The sequence below is a fragment of the Stegostoma tigrinum genome, chromosome 10 (genome assembly GCF_030684315.1).
Source record: "Stegostoma tigrinum isolate sSteTig4 chromosome 10, sSteTig4.hap1, whole genome shotgun sequence".
In the NCBI taxonomy this organism is placed as follows: Eukaryota; Metazoa; Chordata; class Chondrichthyes; order Orectolobiformes; family Stegostomatidae; genus Stegostoma; species Stegostoma tigrinum.
In genome coordinates this window covers 7,717,639-7,730,212 of record NC_081363.1, presented here as the reverse complement: position 1 = coordinate 7,730,212, position 12,574 = coordinate 7,717,639, and the positions used below count along the sequence as shown (strand labels likewise).

General features: G+C 39.0%; 1 protein-coding gene across 13 annotated transcripts in view; it reads left to right on the top strand.

Annotated features, from left to right (window-relative positions):
- Positions 1-9,182, top strand: part of dglucy (D-glutamate cyclase) — a 106,995-nt gene extending 97,813 nt beyond the window's left edge. For 12 of the 13 annotated variants that reach the window (XM_048537775.2, XM_048537770.2, XM_048537772.2 and 9 more), the window contains 2 exons: positions 2,811-2,962; positions 6,442-9,182. In XM_048537775.2, the coding sequence (XP_048393732.1) occupies positions 2,811-2,962; positions 6,442-6,594 (305 nt within the window). In that variant the 3' untranslated portion in view covers positions 6,595-9,182. The remainder of the gene's footprint in view (positions 1-2,810; positions 2,963-6,441) is intronic. The other variant, XM_048537777.1, reaches the window with a different exon arrangement.
- The last annotated feature ends 3,392 nt before the right edge of the window (positions 9,183-12,574 follow it).

Here is a 12,574-nt window from a genome sequence, read left to right as displayed (position 1 = left end):
AATGATGGCATCAGGCAAGGGACAAGGGTAGAAGTGACCACAAACTGTACTGATGCCATTTTGGCACCAAAGATGCTGCTGTTTATTGAATCTGTGTTTGTGAAGCCCAAAAGATTAGCATGCAGATCCAGCAAGTATTTAAACAAAGGGAGTTTTGACCTTCATTGCTTGGGAAGTGGAATTTAAAACAAAGACATCTTGTTACAACTGTACTGGGTGTGATGAGGCCACACCAGGAGTACTGTGTACAGTTTTGGTTCCTTCAATTAAGAACAGACTAACTGGTGTTGGAGGCAGCTTAAATATGATTCACTGTATCTCTTCTGGGAATGAATAGGTTGACCTATCGATGACCGCGAAATACTTTAGGCCTTTATTCATTAGAGTTTGAAAGAATGACTGGTGACCTTCTTGAAACATACAAGATTCTGAGGGGACTTGACAGGGTAGATGTTGAGAAAATGTTTCTAATAATGGGAAGTTTCAAACTAAGAGACATTGTTGCAAAATAAGGGGATACTCATTTAAACCTGATATGCAAAAGAAATTTATTCTCACAGGAGGTAGTGAATGGAATTCTCTACTCTAGAGGGTTATGGAAGCATGATCAACTAAAGTGTTTTGAGTAGGATGTAGATCGATTTTTGAAATTGAGTTTGAGGGCTCTGAGGAGCTGGTAGGAAAGGGGAGTCGGGGCCTGGGACAAATTCATAGTGATATTATAGAGCGGTGCGACAGGCCTCAGGGGGTGAATGTCCTATTTCTTATGTTTGTAAGAAACTTGCCGGCACCATAGATTGTAATTTTACCATCCACGCTGGTTAGACATCAGGTGCTTTTACATAAAGGCGTATCAGTTGTTGACTTCATATGCAAATATAAACATGTTGATCTATAAGGAATAAATGGTATTATAGACCTCACAAGATGAGAGTGTACAATCTACATTGATTGCAGATTACAGATCTACAAAGGTTAAAACCGTCTATTTCTGTAGACTAAATGTTGGTTCGGTGTAAGTGTCTTATCCTGAGCATTTCCACTGTTCAGCAATGGAGCGCTTGTAATGCAGTATTAGAATGCATTGAACTGATTCGCCATTCAACGGGAACATTAGGTAGGGCAAGTATGGAATGCTGAATTCAACTTTCGAAATTAAAGTAGACAGAGATTACCACTGTCACTGGGATGGGAGCTTATTTGCAACTCAAGTGAGAAGACTATTTGTTAATTAGTTAATTAGACCTCTTAAGGATTGTCTGAAAGTGCTTATGAGCTAGTTTTATGATCTAGAGATATTCCAGGGGAGGTGCATACACATCGCCATCACACATAAAAGAGTTTGAAGTATAAGCAATAGAACATACTTTCCTTTAGGATTCATCTACACTTCCTTTAATGTCTGACCTGGTTGACTCAGGATTTTAGAGATATTTTAGATTGAAGACATGCTTTGCACTGAAGACCCACTAATATAGGCCATCTTACAGAGCAGAAGACCAGTCAGCCCATCCAGCTGTGCTGTATCTTTGTTCAAATAGTCTTAACTAGGACCATTACCCTACAGGTATTTAGGGGTTTACAATGTTGAAGACCAGATGTCAACCATGAATTAGTGGATAGCTCTTTCCTGGTGAGTGTGCAATTAAAATTAAATTGACCACAAGAAGTGATATAGAGTTGGAAGGGGAAGAATCTGTGTGGGCAGAGTTGAGGAACCACAAAAGAAAAAAAATCCTTGATATGATTTGTATACAGGTCTCCTAGCAATAGTCAGAATGTGGCAAAGCAGATAAATCAGGAAATAGAAAAAATACGTAAGAAAGACACAATCACAGTAATCATGAGAGGCTTCAGTGTCCAGGTGGGTGGGGAGAATCTGGTTTATAGTGGATCCAGGGAAAAGAATTCATGAAATGAGTATCCGACTTTTTTTTTGGAGCAGCGTATGGTAGATCCCAATAGAGAACAGGCAGTTTTGATGTTCCTGATGTGTGATGAAACAGACTTGATTAGAGAACTTAAAGTGAAGGAGCCCCTAAGGATCAGGGACCATAATATATTAGAATTTGCCCTGCAGTTTGAAATGGGAGACGTTGGAATCAGATGTAATAGCATTACATTTGAATACAGGTAACTAATTTAAGGCTTTGCAATGCTTGCAGAGGCTAATTTAAAAAATAATAAGGGAGGAGAAGATGAAATATGAGAGTAAGCTGGCTAGTAACATAAAAGAAGATTGTAAGTTTTTTTTCAGATATCTAAAAGGTAAGAGATAAGCAATAGCATTCATTGGACTGCTGGAAAATGAGGCTGGAAAAATAGTAACGGAGAACAAAGAAATTGTGGAGGAACTCAAATTGTACTTTGCAACAGTTTTCACAGTGAAAGATGACAGCAGTGCACCAGAACTCCAAGAGAGTCAGGGTGCAGAGGTGAGCATAGTGTCTATCACTAAGGACAAGAGGCTGGGGAAGCTGAAAAATCTGAAGGTGGATAAATCACCCAAACCTCCCTACTCACCCTGTTCAAACATATAGATAAAAATAACTGAATTATTGAAGACATCTATCTCATAACTGGCTTCTGTCAGTGATCTGTAGGTAAGTTTGCAGTAATCGATGTTAGTGTTCCATAAATATGATCAGCTGTGGATGTCTATTGTAGAATTGTTGCGAGTTCTGGAGTTAATGTGATTGATAGACAGAATGGTCTTTTGTCAGTCTTGCATTCTTGAGATTTAGCCAACTCAAAGCAGTTAGTCTTTATTGTAGAAGAAACAATTTTAAACAGAAATGTATTTTTATTAGGTGTATCAAACTGGGGAGGTTATGCTGTAGCCTGTGGTCTGTACATTCTCAACAGCTGTGCTATACACGAACGCTACCTACGCAAAGCAATTGGGTTTCCTATGACCTCTGAAATGGTTGGCTATGTCTCAGCACTGCCCACTGTCCAGAAGGTAAGTAACAAAGGGATTTATGTTCTCTCAAAATAATAGGTCATTTTTCTACATCCATTTTCTCCAGTCTTTTTTTTTCTTTCTCAATTCCTGCTCCTATCAGTCACACTCTTTCTATTTCTTCTTTTATCAATATTACTCAGCTCTTTGACCCTGACTTTAACTCATTTATTCTTCAGGGCTCCCCCTTATAGACTCTTCCCCGGCGCCTTGAAATCAAGACTTGCCTCTGACTGTTTCCCCTGGCTTATTCCCTCTTAAGATCTCAAAATTATGGAACTTCAACTACTTCTTAATGTTCCTCTCCTTCCATATCTAAAAGTTCATAAAGAAGAGAATGTAACAAATAACAGAAAAAATGGTTCATAACAGATTGCATTATGTGAAGGCCCTGTGTGCAATTCGGCTGCTGTGTTTTTTTTTGCAACAGTGACTGCACCTAATAAGTATTTCATTGACTTTTAAACATTTTTAGATGTCCTCAGGTGAAGAACGAAACTATACAAATGCAAGTTCCTTCTTTTTTTCAATCAAACTCGTGCCTCTTGATTTGTTGAGTTCTTTTTTCTAATCTGTTTCTGACTCAATGCTGACCTGGATTGTTTAACCCAAAAAATATTGAATTGTCTGAAATGGATACATTATGTCAGTCGCTAATTTCGATATTTTGTTTCCTCCTAATCATTGAGTTTCCTGCATCACACCCTGCTTGCCAGAAGGGTGGTTGGTTAAAAGCTACTTCTTTGACTCCTGTCTTGACTGCCATCCTATTAGCTTGTTAACTTGTTGTCTGATTACATTTGCGCAACATGGCTTGGAATGTTTCCTTATGGTAAAGTTGCTATATAAAGGTTGTCATTGTAACTTGGCTGCTTGGCCTGCTGTGTTCATCCAGCTCCACAGTTTGTTGTCTTGGATTCTCCAGCATCTGTAGTTCCCATTATCTCTGTCATTGTAACTTGCTTGTTTTACTACTACACATGCAGAAGAAAATATTTCCTTCATGTAACACCTTTTTCTGATTCTCATAAATGTCCCAAGTGCTTTATAAATTAAGTTGACATGCAATAAATTGTTGGGTAAAGAATTAGCTCAAAATAAATATGGAACTGGAAGAGGTCATTCAGTCTTTTGAGCTTCAGATGTATCAGTTCGTTTACCTTATTCATTCCACATCCCTTAATACCCTTACCGAACAAAAAAAATTGTCAGTCTCAGCTTTGTAATTCACAATTTATCCCATCACTTTTTTGAGAGAAGAGAGATCAGATATTTGTTTTTCTTCAATGCATCACCATACTAAATAGTTCCTCTCCAACTCCTCCTTGTTCGCTTTAAACATCTCAATTAAATCACTGCTCAATCAAGGGAATATACACCTCACTTATGCATTTCAATCATGAAATAACTCTTATAAGCACACTATCATGCTGGTGAATCTGTGCTGCATTTTGTCTAAGGCCAGCACATCCTCTAAGATTTTGAAATAAATGCACCACTCTGAAGCAGGTTTAGCAAGAGCTTTATGCAACTGTAATATAACTTGCATCCCTTTATATTACAGCACACATGACGTAAAGACATTAGCCTTTTTAAAACAATATTTTTGTAACTGTACCTGTCTATTAGCTGTAAATAATCAGAAGCACAGTACAGCTAAACACACAAATTTGACTTTTTAAAATGATCTCTCCTTCAGTGGAGCAGTTTCTCCCCAGTTTATAGAACATAGAACATTACAGCACAGTACAGGCCCTTCGGCCCTCAATGTTGTGCTGACCTGTCATACCGATCTCAAGCCCATCTAACCTACACTATTCCATGTACGTCCATATGCTTATCCAATGACGACTTAAATGTACCTAAAGTTGGCGAATCTACGACCGTTGCAGGAAAAGTGTTCCATTCCCTTACTACTGTCTGAGTAAAGAAACTACCTCTGACATCTGTCCTATATCTTTCACCCCTCAATTTAAAGCTATGCCCCCTCGTGCTCGCCGTCACCATCCTAGGAAAAAGGCTCTCCCTATCCATCCTATCTAACCCTCTGATTATTTTATATGTTTCAATTAAGTCACCTCTCAACCTTCTTCTCTCTAATGAAAACAGCCTCAAGTCCCTCAGCCTTTCCTCGTAAGACCTTCCCTCCATATCAGGCAACATCCTAGTAAATCTCCTCTGCACCCTTTCCAAAGCTTCCACATCCTTCTTATAATGCAGTGACCAGAATTGTACGCAATACTCCAAGTGCAGCCGCACCAGAGTTCTGTACAGCTGCAGCATAGCCTCTTGGTTCCAGAACTCGATCCCTCTATTAATAAAAGCTAAAACACTGTATGCCTTCTTAACAGCCCTGTCAACCTGGGTGGCAACTTTCAAGGATCTGTGTACGTGGACACCGAGATCTCTCTGCTCATCTACATTACTAAGAATCTTACCATTAGCCCAGTACTTTGCCTTCCAGTTACTCCTACCAAAGTGCATCACCTCACACTTGTCTGCATTAAACTCCATTTGCCACCTCTCAGCCCAGCTCTGCAGCTTATCTATGTCTCTCTGCAACCTACAGCATCCTTCATCACTATGCAGAGCTCCACCGACCTTAGTGTTGTCTGCAAATTTACTAACCCATCCTTCTACGCCCTCATCCAGGTCATTTATAAAAATGACAAACAGCAGTGGACCCAACACCGACCCTTGCAGTACACCACTAGTAACTGGTCTCCAGAATGAACATTTCCCATCAACTACCACCCTCTGTCTTCTTTCAGCAAGCCAATTTCCGATCCAAACTGCTATGTCTCCCACAATTCCATTCCTCCGCATTTTGTACAATAGCCTATTGTGGGGAACCGTATCGAACGCCTTGCTGAAATCCATATACACCACATCAACCGGTTTCTTTAGTGAAAGCCTCTGATATATAATTGTAGAGGAAAAGCTACTCTCTGTCATAATTTTACGCACTGCCAAGGGCACACTAGACATAGGAATTGATTCTTGTTAACTTAATGTTGTACTCTTTGCTTGTTATATGCTGAAATTTGCATCAAATTTACAGCAGAGAAGCAGGCCATTCAGCCTAAATAGTATATGCACCACATATACCAGTGTTTAGGCTCCATATGAGTCTCCTCCCACTCCTTTTATAGTATCTTTTACCCTCCTTTTCCTTTCTCCTTCATTTATGCATTTAAATTGTTTCTTTAATTACTTTCCCTAGTAGCAAGGTACACATTTCAACTACTGGGTAAAGACATTTTTCTGACTTCCCGTTATGGATTTATTAATCACTGTCTAATACTTATGGCTTCTAGTTTTGTTCAATCCCATAAGTGAAATTATTTTTTCCACATCTGCTTATAAAGACATCTATCAAACTACCCTCTCCTTTCTGGAATAAGGAGGCGAGTCTTTTCAGTCCTTCCAGAAGCCTATAACATCTTGGTTGTGTAATCAATCTTTTTATCTGGCCTCAGGAAGAAAAGCTGCTGGAGTTGTTGGTGAAACATGGAATTCGAAGTGGAAAAACTGGGAATCTAGGAATGGAAGTGGATGGCTTGCTCTTCCATGATACACACTCCTCTATGATCATACAGCTGCTGGAAATCACTCTGGGAAAATCAACCTGATGCACAAAGATAGGAAAGTTCAAAATAGAACTCATACATTAATGCCAACCTTTTAACTAAGCAACTTCCAGTTAAGTTTGCATTAATTCATGTAATAATTGTTTCATGACAGGTAGGTGGTAATGTAGTTAAACTTTCGATTAATTTCATGGTTGTATTGTATTTCCAATTTTATTTCAAGAATACAATATTTTCCTCCCACAGAATAGGTTATCCCAGAGAATGTGTTACTTGTTTCTAATCTTATTCTTTAGGTAATTGTTCTTTTGCATATTCATTTTATCTCTGAACACTGTAAAAATTAATGAAGAAGAAAGGCCAAGCTTAGGAAATATTCCTCTCACTAGAGTATTTTATAATTTTGGGCACAAGCTTTGTCAACTTTTGCTGTTCCAGGGAAATGAACACCAGCCTATTCAAACTTCCTTCATAGGTCAAACTCTCCATGCCAGGCAGCATCCGGGGTAAATCTCCTCTGTACGCTTCATAGTGCAATCACATGCTTCCTATACTGTGGTGACCAGAACTGCATGCAGTACTTCAGTTGTGGCCTAACCAGCATTTTATACGGTTATAGCATAGCGCCCCTGCTGTTGTATTCTGTGCCTCAGCTAAGAAAGTCAAGTATCCCATATGCCTTCTTAACCATATTATCTTACTGCCTTGCTACCTTCAGGGATGTGGATAGACACACCAAGATGCCTCTGATTTCAATAGATTCCATGGTCCTACCATTCATCATGTAAACCCTCGTCTTGTTAGCACTTTTCAAGTGCATTACCTCTCACTTCTCAGGATTGAATTCCATTTGTCACTGCTCTACCCACCCAACCAATCTTTTCTGCAAAAATGTTGTCCTTATTATATCCATATCTGAGTACAATTTTAGACTAAAAGGGAGAAAGAGGACTTAATTCTTTGTAACACACAATAAAATATTGAAGTCAGTATTGATTGCAAAACTATGGGTAACTAAATCATTTGGTCACAACTTGAATTTATATTTATCATAGATGGTGGATCTTCAAGTTTGGAGAGTAGCTAAAACCAAAAAGTTCCATCTTAAAGTAGCTTGTGGATATCAAACGTGGTAATGGAATGAAATGATTTCAGAGAAAAACACTGATATCACTGTATCTAAAACATACGACTCACAAACAAGTGATTTATCTTTAGCGAACAGTGATTGGAAAATATTATCTCTGATCATTGTCTCATTGCTGTTTGTGAGACATTACTGTGTGAAGATAACCTGACACACTTTCTTACATTATAACAGTGAGTAGAAGACAAAAATTACATTTTTGCAGTAAAGTTGTGGAGTCCTGAGGGTGTAAATATGCTACATATATGGAAGACAATTTGGGGCATGGTGATTTGCTTCTTAGAAAGGTATTAGAGTTTACAAAGAAGATACATTTCTCCATCACATCCTCTATGTTGATCAATGTAGTTATATTTCCACAACAGATAAGTTATAATATAATATAATTTCTAGATTTTTGATGTGCTTTTAGGCATTTTCACTTCTGCGCCCCATTTTTGGCCTTAGAACAAGTGTCTGTGTCATTTATTCCTCAACTATATCAATTGTGCACGTTTTGCTTTGAAGACTAACAACTTTCTTGAGACAGTGAGGGCACAGATTTCTGTGATTGGAGTATTTTAGATCTTGTTACAATTCCATGCTGTGAACACCAAATCATTTGTTGAAACTTTGCAGTGAGCTATTGGAACAAAACAGGACATGCCTGGCATAATCATCTGATAGACACTCCCTCCCCCCCCACCTCCATCCATAGGTGGAGTTTAAAGTTTAGCAAATTGCTAAGGTTGAAAAAGGCCCTGCTCTTTAAAGCACCACAATAACATCAGATATGGTGGCAGAACTAAATGTTTTCAGGCTAGATGCCACTCTAACATTCTTTAACTTACCATTGCTAAAAATAATTATCTGACCACCATCTCATTGCTGTTTGTGAGCATTAATGTGCAGAGGTTGGTTGCCATGTTTCCTGGTAATGTACCAGTAAGCATATTTCAGAAAGTACATTTATGAAGCACTGATGTTGCAAATGATATTTTATAAAAATGGGATTTTATAAAAATTCTTTATTCCAAAAAAGGGAGAAAAAACTGGAGGCAAGGTGATTTTTGTTTAGAATGTTTCAAGAGTTTATAAGGAAATTAACATTTAATTAACTATTCCAAACAATCTAAGGATTTTTTTTTGTTACATTGTCTTTCCATGACTATGTTGCACTTCCATTTTTGCTTGCAGATTTAATACAAGACTTTCCTTGAAAGCAGATTATTCCAGTGTTTGTGGCTGTAGATAATTGTGCCAGTACCATTCAGCATTTTATTTTGCCTCAGTAATTCATGCGACTTGACTATTTTGGAACTTGGATAAGAACTCTATGTTATGATTCTCACTCATGTTATTACTGGTAACGTTGGATCCCAGACAGAAACCTGGCTTGTTGATCTGATTTTGTTTTACCGAAGTGGTATCTTGCTGAATCATAAACATCCAATGCTTTTGATTGTGCTTTAACAATAAAACAAATGTTTGTTAACAACAGAAATGAAGATTCAGTAGAATTCCCCAGACTACCTACTTATAATACAAATTCAAGGATTTTAAATGTACAGCAAAATTACAATTACATTTATCCCCAAACCCTCCTTCATAAATTAAAGAAAAATGCAGATGTTGTGCAGGACCCAAAAACACAGCTCTAGTACAATATCCAAAGCACTACTGGTAGAAGTCCAAATCCCTATATATGCCACCTGGATAGATTCAAGTCTCCTGTGACTTTGACTTTTAGATTGCAACTACAGATATCTTCTCCTGGAGTTATTATACACCTGAGCTTAAATGTACTTAGATTAAAGTAAGGGTTTTATCCTAACTCTCCTGGTCCTGGATTCACATTATCTCTGCAGTCTAAAATAACCTAGTTCATGATATCCTTCCCTTCTCAGGACTTTACAGGGCTGCTCAAAACTCAAAAATAAAAAACAATGCAGTACAGGAACAGGCCCTTTGGCCATCTAAGCCTGCACCAACACATTTTGTCCTTCCATACTAAATCTGTCTTCATATTCCTCCATATCCCTCCATTCCTTACATATTGATGTATTCGCCCCGGTGTTTCATGAAAGCTGCTATTGTGTCTGCTTCCACCACCTCCTCTGGCAGTGCATTCCAGGCACTCACCAGCCTTTGTGTTAAAAACTTGCCTTGCACATCTCTTTTAAACTCCCCTCCTCCATCCACACCTTAAACATGTGTCCCCTAGAAATTGACCTCTCCACCCTGGGAAAAGGCCTCATACTTACCACACTATCCATGCCATTCACAATTTTATAAACTTCTATCAGATTGCTCCTTGACCTCCTGTGTCCCAGTGAATACAAATCCAGTCTATCCAGCCTTTCTTCATAGCTGGCAATATCCTGGTAAACATTTTCTGTACCCTGTCCAAAGCATCCACATCCATCTGATAGTGTGGTGACCAGCATTGTATGCAATATTCCAAGTGTGGCCTAACTAAAGCTCTATAAAGCTGCAACATAACTTGTCTTTCGTTATACTCAACGTCCCTTCCAATGAAGGCAAGCATGCCATAAACCTTTTTTATTACTTTGTTTACCTGTGCTGCCATCTTCATTGACCTGTGGACCTGCACACCCAGATCCCTCTGCATATCAATACTTGTAAGGGTTCTTGCCATTCACTGTATAGTTTCCATCTGTACTTGACCTTCCAAAATGCATCACCTCACATTTGTTGGGATTAAATTTCACCTGCCATTTTTCTACTTATGCCTCCCAATGGTCTATATCCTGCTGTATCCTCTGACAATCATTCTCACTATCCACAACTCCACCAATCTTTGTACTGTCCGCAAACATACTGATTAGGCCAGTTGTTTTCCTTCAAATCACTTATGTAGATCATGAATAGCAGAGGTCCCAGCACTGATCCCTGTAGAACACAGCCAGTCACAGCCCTCCATTCTGAAAAGCACCCTTACACTGCTACCCTCTGTCTCTTATGACTAAGCCAGTTCTTGCCAGCTCACCCCTGATACCGTGTGACTTCACCTTTTGTACCAGTCTGCCATGAGGGACCTGTCACAGGCTTGACTGAATTCCATGTAGACAACATCAACTGCTTTTTCCTCATCAATCATCTTCATCACCTCCTCAAAAAACTTGATCAGGTTAGGGAGGCACGACCCTCTCTGCACAAAACCATGCTGTCTGTCGCTAATCAGTCCATTTGCTTCCAAATGCATGTAGATCTAAAACTGAAGCCAAGAAATCCTCCTTTAAGATGCATGTTTCTGTTAACTTTAAGAAAGCTCAAGCTTGAAAAAAAATCTACTTCCAGCAGTCTCTAACAAACCTTGAGGCCCCACTGTTTATTTTTCTGGGTCACAAAGCAATCAAAGGTAAACAAAAATTCATTATTGATGATGCAAATATTTACAAGTTAATTATTCAATTCAGACACACACAAAACCCACAGGTTACAAAGTCAAAAGCCAAAAACTAAAATTTACAATAAATCAAATTAAAATATAAACCTCACAGTTTACATCAAATTCATAATTTTAACCATACATACTGCGATGAGTCTTTGCAGGGAAACACTGGAAGATACTGCCCCCACCCATTCTGATAGCCCCAATAGGTTGAAAAACATTTGAGGTTTAGTTATGTCTTGCATTTGCTGTAATATGTTTGGCTATGCAGAAGCAAAAGAAAACCCATAAATGACTGTAGTACTTAGAAAGAATTTCACATATCTTTAAAAGCTATGTTTTTTTCTAAATATTTTGATTGGATTTTGGGTTAACATAACATGAGCTTTCGGCTCCGTGATATTTTGACAAACGGCCTTTTGGGTCGATCAACACAAAATGGACAAGGGTAGTTCAAGAAGGCAACTCACCACCGTTTTCTCAAAGGCAACTAAGGATAAGCAATAAATACTGACCCACCAAATAATGCTCATATCCCAGCAATGAATTGGGAAGAAGAAACCCTGTATAATTCCTGCTCAGTGTCATGAGATCAAAATCTTGGTGTATTTATCCTTTTCTGAGAGGTTGTTAGATATAGAACTGACAAATAAAGTGGTTAAAGAACAATAGTAGAAGATGTTTATTCTGTCTCAATAAATGTTGACACTAGTGACATCAATATCCACATACTGTACCTTACTATTTCTTTAGCATAGGGTCTATTTCCTGGAATTTCACTTTAACGGTGATGAGGATGTAACTATATCATGTGGACAGCCATGGTTCAAGAGAGGACTTAACCACCACCATCTCAAGGAAGGTTAGGGATGGGCAATAAATGTTAGCCTAGCACACACTGGTCCTCAGATAAAGAAAAGATAAATAGCACTTTGAGCATTTGTAACTTGTTTTGCCTTTAATCCCAAACTATACACAGAAATAAAGGACAAAGGAAAACTAGGAGACTGTAATCTCAGGGACCTAAACAATTTGCGTGAAAAGACACATGATAAAGAAGTATTACAATTAGAAACTGGATGTTCTTATAAATCCTCTACATTGGGGAAACCAAGCGGAGGCTTGGAGACCGCTTTGCAGAACACCTCCGCTCAGTTCGCAACAAACAACTGCACCTCCCAGTCGCAAACCATTTCCACTCCCCCTCCCATTCTCTTGATGACATGTCCATCATGGGCCTCCTGCACTGCCACAATGATGCCACCCGAAGGTTGCAGGAACAGCAACTCATATTCCGCCTGGGAACCCTGCAGCCATATGGTATCAATGTGGACTTCACCAGTTTCAAAATCTCCCCTTCCCCTACTGCATCCCTAAACCAGCCCAGTGCATCCCCTCCCCCCACTGCACCACACAACCAGCCCAGCTCTTCCCCCCCACCCACTGCATCCCAAAACCAGTCCAACCTGTCTCTGCCTCCC